This window comes from Jaculus jaculus, chromosome 3 (genome assembly GCF_020740685.1).
Source record: "Jaculus jaculus isolate mJacJac1 chromosome 3, mJacJac1.mat.Y.cur, whole genome shotgun sequence".
Lineage (NCBI taxonomy): Eukaryota > Metazoa > Chordata > Mammalia > Rodentia > Dipodidae > Jaculus > Jaculus jaculus.
The window spans coordinates 142,183,460-142,195,351 of NC_059104.1; the positions used below are offsets into that span (position 1 = coordinate 142,183,460).

General features: G+C 44.9%; 1 protein-coding gene across 1 annotated transcript; it reads left to right on the plus strand.

The window, feature by feature from the left end:
• Positions 1–4,539: 4,539 nt before the first annotated feature.
• Positions 4,540–4,912, plus strand: LOC105943995 (histone H2A.Z-like). Its single transcript, XM_045146101.1, has 2 exons — positions 4,540–4,614; positions 4,721–4,912. The coding sequence occupies exons 1-2, from the start codon at positions 4,540–4,542 to the stop codon at positions 4,910–4,912; spliced, it is 267 nt and encodes an 88-aa protein (XP_045002036.1).
• The last annotated feature ends 6,980 nt before the right edge of the window (positions 4,913–11,892 follow it).

Sequence of the window (11,892 nt, forward strand, 5' to 3'; positions counted from 1 at the left end):
AGGCACAGAAAGCTAGCATCTTAACAGGAGAGACGTAGAGAGTGATGAACGCTGGTGCTCAGCCAGCAGTCACTTCCTTATGTAGCCCAGAATCCCACCCGCAGTTAAGGTGAGTCTTCTCACCTCAAATAACCTAATAAAAATAATCCCACAGGGGACAAACCAGTGAAAGGTCAGCGGCAGGCAGAACCTCAAAGCCACTGTGAAATGGCCCCAGACTCCACTCTAGGGCAGCTGCCTGGGAGGGAGCAAACTTGGTGGAAGGTCAGCTGCAAGCAGGACTATGCACCATTGTGAGTCAGGACTGAGCCCCTGAGTTACACACCAGGGCTAGACACTATTCCAGGGCAGCTGCCTGGGAGAGGACAAACCACAGAAGGTGTTGCAGTCAGGTTCTCATTGCTGGTAGAAATCACCTGACCAAGAACAGCTTGGTGGGTAGGTGGGAGGTTTATTTTGACTTACAGGCTTGAAGGAAAGCTCTATGATTGCGGGGGGAAAAGATGGCATGAACAGAGGGTGGACATCACTCCCTGGCCAACATCAGGTAGACCATAGTAACAGGGGAGTATGCCAAACACTAGCAAGGGAACACAGCTATAATACCCATAAGCCCCTCCCCTGCAGGAGGCATTGATTCCCAAATCTCCATCAGCTGGGATCTAGCATTCAGAACACCTAAATTTATGGGAGACACCTGAATTAAACCACCACAGGTCAGCTGCAAGCAGGGCTGCCTACCATTGTGAGATAGAAAGCCAGAGCTAGACACCACTCCAGAGTGGCAATCTGGGATGGGAAAAAACAGCAAAAGGTCAACTGCAAGCAGTCAACCAAGTTGGATTAGTTGGATTCTACTTCCCACATCTACCTTATAAGCCCCCCACCTCCAATAAAAATATTATCTGAAGAAAAACTGAAGCAAAAGGCAACTGTGTACTAACCCCAACCCCAAGGAGAAAGAGAAGCTTGGAGCTGATCTCACTCCAAAAATGCTAGACAGTGAATAGAACTGGAAGAAAAATATGGACACGAGGAAAGCCATGCCTCCCTGTTCAGACCAGACTACCCAGCACAGACTACTCAAGAGCTGCTATTGCTGTATCCTCAATGAGACAACTGATTGTGAGATGAGAAGACCCCAATGCGAAGCAAATAACACATGACACCCGCAAAGACATCCTCAACAAGATTACCTAGTTCCACAATGGAAGCCTCCAATGAAAGCTTAGAGGAAACCCAAGACATAGAAGTCCAAAATGAAATCTCAACAAGCATCTTAAGTGAAGTTAATGAGACCATGAATAAATGGCTGGTTGAAAGGGAAGAAACTGTACCAAGAGTAATCAAACAGGAACTCCAAGAATGGCTGAAGGAAATGGAAGAAAATAGGCACAAAGAATTCAAATTACAAACCAAAGTTTGGCTCAATGAATTAGAAGAAAGGCAACAAAAAAATTCCTAGGATGGGTGAAGGAAATGGAAGATAATCAACAAAAACATCTCAATAGATGGCCAAAGGAAACCAAAGAGAATCAGGAAACAGTACTCCATAGATGGCTTAATGGAATCAAAGACAAGCAAGAGATCAACAGAAGGCTAAAGGAATTTGAGGATAATCAACAAATGAGCTCATGGGCCAATGGAACAAGCTCAAGAGGACATATAAAAATACAGGAATGAACTCCAAGAGACAATAAAAAAGTCAAATCAAGAAATAAAAAATGGCATTCAAACAAGAGATGGAAATGATGAAGAAAAATATAACAGAAAACAGAAATGCAATAACCCTCTTAAAAGGCTCCCAAGAAAGTCTCACCAACAGATTAGACCACACAGAGGACATAATTTCAGAATTTGAGGACAAAACAGAACAATTAGACCAGGACTCCAAAAACATTGTCAGGTTCAAAAAACTGTATAAGCAGAACATGAGGGAACTTTGGGACACTTAAAAAAAAAAAATAGAAGGCTGGAGAGATGTCTTAGTGGTTAAGGTGCTTGCCTGCACAGATAAGGACCCATATTTGACTGTCTAGGTCCCACATAAGCCAGATGCACAAGGTGACACAAACACACAAGGTCACATATGCGCATAAGGTGGCACAGGCATCTGGAGTTCAATTGCAGTAGCTGGAGGCACAGGAGGGCCAATAATCTCTCCCTCGATCTCTCTCATAACAAAAATTACAAAAAACAATAGGGCTGGAGAGATGGCTTATTGGTTAAGGTACTTGCCTTCAAAGTCTTAGAACACAGGTTTGACTCCCTAGAACCCACATAAGGTGCACAGACCGCACAAGGTGGCACATGCATCTGGAGTTTGAGGGCAGTGGCTAGAGGCCCTGGCATGCCAATTCTTTCTCCGTATCTCTCTCTCATTAAAAATATATGTATATTCTGATCATAGGCTTACAGTAAGTGGAAGAAATAAGAGCCAAAGGCATAGAGAATATCTTCAACAAAATGAATGCAGAAAATTTTCCCAACCTTACAAAAAGGAGACCTCAATCCATATACAGGAGGTGCACAGAACACCAAACAGACAGGAGCAGAGAAGAGACACCCCACGTCACATAATAATCAAAACAATAAACACAGAAAACAAGGAGAGAGTACTAAAAGCTGTAAGAGAGAGAAAAACAGCTCATTACATACAGAGGCAAGCCCATCAGAATTACCTCAGATTTTTCAATAGAAACCCTTAAAGGCAAAAGAGCTTGGAACAAAGTATTTCAAAAGCTAAATGACCATAGCTGCCAAACCAAGCTACTGTACCCAGCAAAATTATCCCTCAGAATAGAATATGAAAGGGCTTAGATGTGCCACTGCTTCACTAGCAACTGCATCTCCTCTCAGCTGTGAGCCTTTTCCTTGGTGCCTCCCCCAGGAGACCACTGCAATTGGGCAGCCCGGCTCCTCTGTAACCAACCATGTGTGACCGTAATGCAGTGATCAAACATGCAGACATGTCAGAAGAAATGCAACAGGACTCAGTGGAGTGTGCTACTCAAGTGCTGGGGAAATTCAACATAAAAACATTGAAGAAAGAAATTGAGGAGGACAAGAGGAAAGGGAGAGCTCTCCCATTCTCGTGGATTGGAAGAATATTGTGAATATATCCATCCTACCAAAAGCATTATACAGGTTCAATGCAATTCCAGTAAAAATTCCAGCAATGTTCTTCACAGAGACAGAAAAAAAAAAAGTCTCTACATTTATATGGAATTACAGAAGGCCTAAGATAGCAAAAACTACACTTATTAACAAAAGAAATATGTCAGGATGTATCACCATACCTGACTTCAAAATGTACTACAAAGCCATAGTAACTAAAACAGCATGGTGCTGGCACACAACCAGACACACAGATCAGTGGAACAGAGCTGAACACCTAACACCAGATATGGCGGCATACACCTTTAATGCCAGCACTCAAAAGGCAGAAGTAGAAGGATCACTGTGAGTTCTAGGCCACCCTGAGGCTACATAGTAAATCCTAGGTCATCCTGAGCTAGAGTGAGACCCTACCTCGAAAAACAAAACAAAAAAAAATATACCTTTCTCTAAATCCAAGCAATTTATAGCTACATCTTTGACAAAAAGACCAAAAACACACTGGGGAAAAGACACCTTTTTCAACAAATGGTGCTGGAGAAATTGAATAACTACATGTACACGAATGAAATTAGACTCACTTCTCTCACCATGCACAAAAGTCAACACCAAATGGATTAAGGACCTCAGCATAACCTGAAACTCTAAAACAACTAGAAGGAAAAATAGGGAAATGTTCCATGATATAGGCATTGGGAAAGACTTCCTAAATAAAACCTCAGTAGCACAGCAGAGTCGATCAACACTCAACCATCGGGACCTCATGAAACTATAAAGCTATTGTACAGATGAGAAAATCATTACCAGAGTTAACAGGCATCCCACAGAATGGGAGAAAATTTTCACCATCTATACCTCTGATAAAAATCTAATATCTAGAATCTACAAAGAACTCAAAAGAAAACTGAATAAAAAAATCAGACAACTCAATCAATAAATGGGATAGAGATTTGAGTAGAGAATTCTCAAAGGAAAAAATACCAATGGCCATTAAAAACTTAAGAAGATGTTCAACATCTTTAGTCATCAGAGAAATGCAAATCAAAAGTACTCTGAGGGCTGGAGAAATGGCTCAGTGGTTAAGGCACTTGCTTGCAAAGCCTGACAACCAGGGATTCAGTTTAAAGCCAAATGCACAGAGTGGTGCATGTGTCTGGAGTTCTTTTGCAGTGGCTAGAGGCCCTGGTGGGCCCGTTCCCTCTCTCTCTTCTCTCTACCTCTCTCTGATTGCAAATAAATAAATTTAAAAATTTTTAAGCCTACTCTGAGATTTCATCTCACCCTAGACATGATGACATTAATCAAAACATTGAATGACAGCAGTTTGAGTGGCATTGTGATGAAGGAGTAAGTGTTGGGATCTCACTGCATTTCCAACTAGCCTCTTCTCTGCCTGGCTTGTGTGAGCTTTAGGACTTTGAGATGGCTGGGGGTGAGGCTGGCAAGGGCTCCGGAAAGGCCATGACAAAGGCAGTTTCTGCTCACAGCAAGCTGGCTGTGTTCTTTGACACCTAAAACCTAGATACCTGAAACCAGCCATGGATGAATTGGTGCAACTGCAGCTCTGTAAAGCACAGATATCCTGGAGTAACTCACCGCAGAGGCACTTGAATTGGTAAGAAATGGCTCAAAAGACTTGAAGGTGAAGTATATTACCCCACATCACTTGCAACTTGCTATCCGTGGAGATGAAGAATTGGACTCTCTCATCAAGGTGACAGTTGCTGGTGGTGGTGTCATTCCACACATCCACAAATCTCTCGTTGGGAAGAAAGGGCAGCAGAAGGCTATCTAAAGGTCACCTAAATTCCTCATGATCTCAGGACTCTAAATCCTATTAACAGCTGTCCAGTGTTGGTGATTCCAGTTGTCTGTATCTCTGTGAAAAACAATTGTGCCTTTTTGTAATTCTATTTGAGCAAATTAGCTTGCTTAGCTTTTCAGCCAACTAAATTTCTGCATTCAAGTCTTAACCATATTTAAGTGTTATTGTGCTACACAGTAGCTATTGATTCTGAAGTAATGGGTTTTGATTGAGTTGACTGTTGTTGTTTTTTTTTTTAATTTATTTATTTGAGAGCGACAGACACAGAGAGAAAGACAGATAGAGGGAGGGAGAGAGAATGGGCGTGCCGGGGCTTCCAGCCTCTGCAAACGAACTCCAGACGCGTGTGCCCCCTTGTGCATCTGGCTAACGTGGGACCTGGGGAACCGAGCCTCGAACCGGGGTCCTTAGGCTTCACAGGCAAGCGCTGAACCGCTAAGCCATCTCTCCAGCCCGAGTTGACTGTTTTTGTTTGTGTTTTTTTAACTGTTGGGATTTTAATTGTGATGCAGAATTTATAGTTACATTTGGCTTTGTACAGACATTACTTCCACACTGGTGGATGAACCCAATGAAGGTTATATTCCCCTCCCCCCACAAAAAAATCAAATGACAACAAATGCTGATGAGGCTGTGGCGAAAGAGGAACCTTTACCCACTGCTGGTAGGAGTGCAAACTTGTACAAGCACTGTGGAAAGTGGTATGGAGACTCCTGAAAAAGATGAAAAGAGATCTACCTTTTGATCCAGCTATACCACCCCTGGGCATATATTCTAAAGACTCAACTATAGAGATACCTGTTCATCCATGTTTGTGGCTGCTCTATTCATAATAGCTAGGAAATGGAATCAGTCCAGAATGGATAATAAAGATGTGGTACGTATGCACAATGGAATTCTAGTCAGTGATAAGGAAAAATGAAGTAACAAAATTTGCAGGCAAATGGAGTTGGAAAAACTTATTCTAAGTGAGGTCACGTGGGCACAGAAAGACAAATGCCACATGTGCTCTCATCTGTGGTTTCTGACCGGGATCAATTAGCGATGAGTATAAACGGTGGTCAGCACCAGGAAGATGGACATAAAACTATAATGAGATCAGGAGAGAGAAGAAATAGGATGACAGGAGAGGAGGAGTTACCTAACAGGTAAGGGGGTGGGGAGGTAGATATCGCATATAGGAGGGGCTTAAAGGGGCAGGAGGTAGGATGACAGGGAGGGAATTATATAAAAGTTAAGACAACATGAATCAACTCCATAGAAAACCTCAGTCTGACTAGCATCCTACAAGCTACAACTGAAATAAATGATGACGGGAGGAGGTCTGTCCAGACAGAAGATGAGAAAGCTTAACCTTAAAACCATGGACTCTGCCTGGTAAATCTTCAGGCCCAGAATTGGTTTGTCCCCAACAGTGAACTATTAGCCAGGGAGATCCACTAGGTCCCCAAAACAATATAGGCCATTGCCAAAATACTTGATTACCTGTCAGAGCAAAAAGGTTAAGTCCCTATTGTTGAACACAGCACGGTCACAGGATATCAGAGTACCATGCTGGAACCAAAAGAGAAACTAGCTCCCTCCTGGCTAGCTCTCATAGTTCTGGAAAGACCCATGGGAGCCACTGGAGGACAATGGTCACCCATAGTATGAATAAGCATGGGATCCTACAAACTGCAAAATCAACCAGCTGGTCAAGAAGTACACACTTTTGCATTAGTGGCACAGTCTCTACAGGTAACCAACTGTTTTCTGGTTGGACATGAGGCCTGCTTAGTGGGCAAGAACTCAGATCAGGTACTGGAAGCCAAGTCAAAATCCCATGGTCAGGAAACTCAGACTTCAGAGAGAAGCCCCCACTGCTCTCTGGAGAAGAAGAGTGGGCTTGCACACAAAAAGTCTCTCAAATAACTTTGCATACTTCCCTTTAACCTAAGCTGCTCTCACTCTTGGTTGGAGATTCTGTTTCATTTTACAGATGGCAGAGAGATGGAGGAGAACTGACATCCATTGATAAGATGATAGCCCACTGCACAACATGAGACATGCCACCTCTACCACATCTGCCAGGGCCCAGGAGAAATTGCAGAGAAAGCAGTGACATAAATACTGCTCTTACTACTGGCCTGACAACTAGCTCCAGGGGGATGCTGACAAACATGGTGGTCAATAAGAACCTATCAAGACAGAAATCCAGAGGCTACAGAGAACTCATCACTCAATCAGACTGCCAGTAGGCCTGCCATGGCTCAGGGAACATTACAGAAAGGGGGCGGGGAGCAGAAAGATTTTAAAAGCTGCAACATAGGTAGGAATAGTCTGAGACACAGTCCCTCTGCTACCCCATATGGGCAGACTGGGACATTCATGACCCCACGGTGAATACATTAACCCCACTGAGGCAGGGTAGTGGGAGCTGGGGCAAAGGGATCAAGGAGTATATAACCCATTATTTTATATGTATATGATCTTAAAAAGATTCCCTCTCCTGGGTGATCCCAGGCCCTGTCAAGTTGACAATCAATGTAGACCATCACGGAATCATAGTAATCATAACTAAGGAGGCAAACAGGGAGGAATAATTAGAAGTCTTGGATGGAGGCGTAGGAGAGCCGAGTACCAGTTGGGCTTATCAGTCATGTCAGAGAGTGGCACAAAGCAGAGGTGACACCCAGGATTATGCAGCAGGCTCATTTGGCATCAAGGCTGGCTCTATCTGTTACTAGCTGTGTAGTTTCCTTTGGATTTTTTGAGCCTTGGGTAGCCTCCCCTCAAGGTCTCTATGGTAATTCAATGAGCCAATGCTCATAAATTGTCTGGCACATGGGCTTTAATCCAGCAAGGTAGGCCACAAAAGTAGAGGTCCCTGTAGTGATGGCCCATATGCAATTATTCGTACAATGACTCCACTTGCCCATGCCCGGCACTGTGTCAAGAGAACACAGCAGGGACCCAAACAGACTGCCCTGTATTCTCACTTAAAAGACTAGCCAATAAGTGATATTTCTATAGTCTGAAGTTTCATGGTGACAAAGGAAGGTGAAAAAAAGGGGGGGAAAGTATATTCTGAGGGACCCACATTGAACTACAGGCTGAGAAAGGATGCTCCTCTTTTGGGGGCACCTATGACTAGCTCACCCACACGTTTTGAGAGCAAGCCACACCAAGAGCTGGAGAGAGCTTTCTGTACAGTGCAGAGTGAATGCAGTGGACCTGGCACATGTCAACTGGGAGGAAGAGCTCAGTGGATAATAGGAAGCCAGTGTGACTCCAGGACAGCAAGAGGGACAGATGAAGGTCCCAAGATAAAACCACACAGCAAACAGAGCATAGCAAGTCTTCTGGACTGGGGAGAACTTGATTTTGTTGCTTTTTTGAATCAGAGTCTCATATACTTCAGACTGGCCTTGAACTCACTAGGTAGCCTGGAATGACCCTGAACTTCTGATACTGCTGCCTCTAGCTCCTAAGTGATAAGAGTTAACCTGTGCTAGCTAGCGCACCTGGTTTTTCAATGCTGGACATCAAACCTAGGGCTCATGCACGCGAGGCAAGCACTCTACCAAGTTACATCCCCAGCTCAACTTGATGTTTTCCGCAGAGGCCAAAGGAAGCCATTAGGTGTATGTTCAGTGCAAGGGAATATCAGACATGAGTCTGAAAGGAGTTCCAGCTGCCATATAGAACAAAGACAGGCCACCATCAAGGAGAGGGGGAGCCATGGGCCACCACACAAAGCCAAACAGAGGCAGTAGCAGTGCCAGAGAGATGTCACATAATGAGTTTTTGGTACAGACACACAGGTGGAGATGTTAGAGAATGAATGAGAGCACTGGTTCTAAATCCTGTCAAGTTCCACATTAAACATCATGGGACTCAAGGACAGAGAACCAGGGAGCTCTGCTCCAGAGGCCCGGGGTGTACATTTGCCCTACCCCTTTCCTGGCCATGGGGCTGGTGGGTATCCAACTATAAGCCACTATTGCCTGCCTTTCACTCTTCAGTACTCCCCCTGTGACATCTAATTACCCTAGCTCAGCCTTTAGCTGTCAAGTAAATTTTGTCAGAGTCCCACTTTCTCCAGAAATTTCCTCTTAGTAAATTTTCATCCACTGGCCTCTCTGCTCTTTGGCCACAATTGCCACTTACCTGCAATATATCTGGAGTTGAGCCCAATCTTGCTCCCATACTCTTCTTAAGACTCCACTGCAGGGGTCCCTGTATCAGATGCTGCGCCCTTAAACAAAGTTCCATAATATCTTTTGACATGTTATCATCTTTCTTCAACAGTTCTTTCCTGCCTGTCTGATCTTAGATTATCTAAGTTGTTTAATAACCTCCCTGGGCCTTAGAATCATCAATTGAACAATGTGTATAAATTAATTCTACCTGACAGTTTATAGTGAGGACTGGTTTATTTACTTTTGTATCACTGTCACCACAATACCTGACCGAAACAACTTATGAAAGGAGAGATTTATTTGGCTCATGGTTTCAGAGGAGGTCGGCCCATCATGGTGGAAGGTATGGCAGTCCATGGTAGTGAGATCATGTGGCAGAGGGTACTCACAGAACAGGACCAGAAAGCAAGCAGCAAGGCTGGAACCAAGGACAGAACCTTCAAAGGTTCAAAACTACCCTAGTGACCGACTTCTGTCAGCTAAACCCCCACCGTCTAAAGGTTCCTCGGCCTCTCCCAATAGTGCTGCCACCTAGGAAACAAGTGTTCCAACATGAACCTATAGGGGTCATTTCAGATTCAAGTCATAATGAGAATTAACTTTTTAATATATAATAAAGCAGCAGACCCAGGGCTTCCCCCAGCAACCCTCCATAGACAATGACTTCTGCTCTACTCACAGCCCATCATGGCGGCAACCTCATTTCCTCACAAGGTTAGGTCATGACCAGATAAGTGGTTCTACATACACATATTGTGTCTGGGGGACTAATATTTCACTAAGGCTTTCTGGGCTGATTTGTATTAATTTTATTTATTCATGAAGCTAGATATAAACTCTTCATAAACAAAGCTACAAAATCCATAAAATGCACATAAGCATTAAAGTGACAGGGAGTGATAGCATTGCCAGGGACTGGGTTCCCAGACACTTAGCTGCCTGTCATGGTGTACATTTGACCTGCCCAGCCCACACTACTACCCTCTGCTTTTTACTCTCAGTCCTGTGACACCTACGTATAGGTGTCCCCCAGGTCATCAAGAGTTCTAACCCGTGATGCCAATGCAGCTCAGAAGGTGCTAGGGTGGATGGCTCCCTCCCAGTGAGCTGTGTGCCTCAGCACCACCACCCCTGAAGTTGAATACTGAAATAATGCTAGGATCATTAGCAAACTACTCCATTCAAACCCCATGAGCACTCCAGCTGCTGCCTGAGTGGCCCTCCATCCCCCCATAATCCTGCAGAATAAGGGTTAATACCAAGCATACTAGGAAGCCCAAAGGAAACTGCCACCCCATTAGGTCATGTCCCATCTCCCAGGCACCTCACAAAAGGGCTTCTAGTTAAGCAGCTGTATTCAGCAGAGATCAGGACACCCACAAACAAGTAACAATTATAGTGAGCCCAGTTCTGCATTCATCTGTTCCAGTATCCCAGGGAAACAAAAGAGGCCCCAGAAGGGTGGGAGATAACTCAGCCTTTTCCTGGGTGGAGCAGTGTTGGCATTCAGGCCTTCCTGGGCAGAGTATAGGTGTTTGTGCTCAAGCTGGTGTCTGGTCCCCTGCTGCCCTCTGCAGGATATTTCTAGAACTGCGTTTACTACTGAGTCCTTTGGGAGTTGTCCCTTTATAAAATACAACTTGGGCCCCATTCCTGGTGGCAAAAGTTTCTGACCTCAGGATATAAACACCTCAGAAAATGACAAGTCCTGAGCCCATCTTCTGCAGCCCATCATCACAGTTGCCTCTGCCTGGTGAGGGGCTAATGTTCTCCACATTTTGTAGTTGAGACTTAAAATATAGCCATAAATGCCAGGCTGGTTCAGGCTCAGGTCTGACACATGCTCCCACACTCCCACACCTACTGATCTTCACGCCTTCTCTGACCCCTCTGCCTGGGCTTGGCTACCAGAATCTCAGCCATTTTCTCTCCAGCACATGGTATTTTGTCCTCTTGCTGTGTGCACTCCACCTAGACTATCAGCTCCAGGCCCATGCTTCTACTTCAGGTATGGGTGAACCCAGTGCCTAGAGCTGGACTAGCCCCCAGTAAAGGCTGGGGACCAGGATGGAGGACAGTCTTGACTGCAGTAACTGAGTCAAACTAGAACTCCTCAGATGGAGTACACCTATGAGGTGAAAGATGTCAGATTTGTTCATGTTCCCACAGAGCTAGAGAGCAGTGTGGTCAGGGCCAAACCAGATAGTGAGGTATTTGTCATCCTCACCACATGAAGGTGGCTGGGGGAGGGGGAACGGGACTCAGCTGCATTCTTACCCCCCCCCACACACACACACAAAATAGATGAGGTATGCTGGGAGGCAGCATGGACCCCAAGGGAGGCTCAGACCTCAAAGTAGAATGGAAGGGCTACACTTTGCTAAAGACAAGGTCTCCATGGCAAAGCTGGTATGGCTGGCTCCTTTAAGAGCCACACGTTGGAAAATGGGATCCAGACTCTAGTCTGGCAAAGCTCAGGGCCTTGGGTTTCAGTAAGTGACCTTTCTGTTGGCGCTAATTAAGGAGGGCCTGTGGTGTTGCCAGACTTGAGAGACCCAACCAGGGAGGTGAGGCCCTGGGCCTGTTGTTTCCAGTAAAAGGCAGGCATTTGAAATTCAGGGTATTTTCAAAGCTTGTCACTATTGTAAATCATAATAAGGGGTCACTGCAGCAGGTACTTGGTCCTCATTTCCCCAGGTCAGCGCAGCTGAAGTACAGCAGGATTAGAAGTTAGTTACAGGAAGGGCTCTCCACTCCTCCACTCAGGAA

What these genes read in the sequence shown, in the direction of transcription:
- LOC105943995 (XM_045146101.1), top strand. Translation starts at nt 4,540, where the DNA reads ATGGCTGGGGGTGAGGCTGGCAAGGGCTCCGGAAAGGCCATGACAAAG. An exon ending in CTGCTCACAGCAAGCTGGCT is followed by an intron (nt 4,615 to 4,720) that starts GTGTTCTTTGAC and finishes CTCACCGCAGAG; the next exon opens with GCACTTGAATTGGTAAGAAA.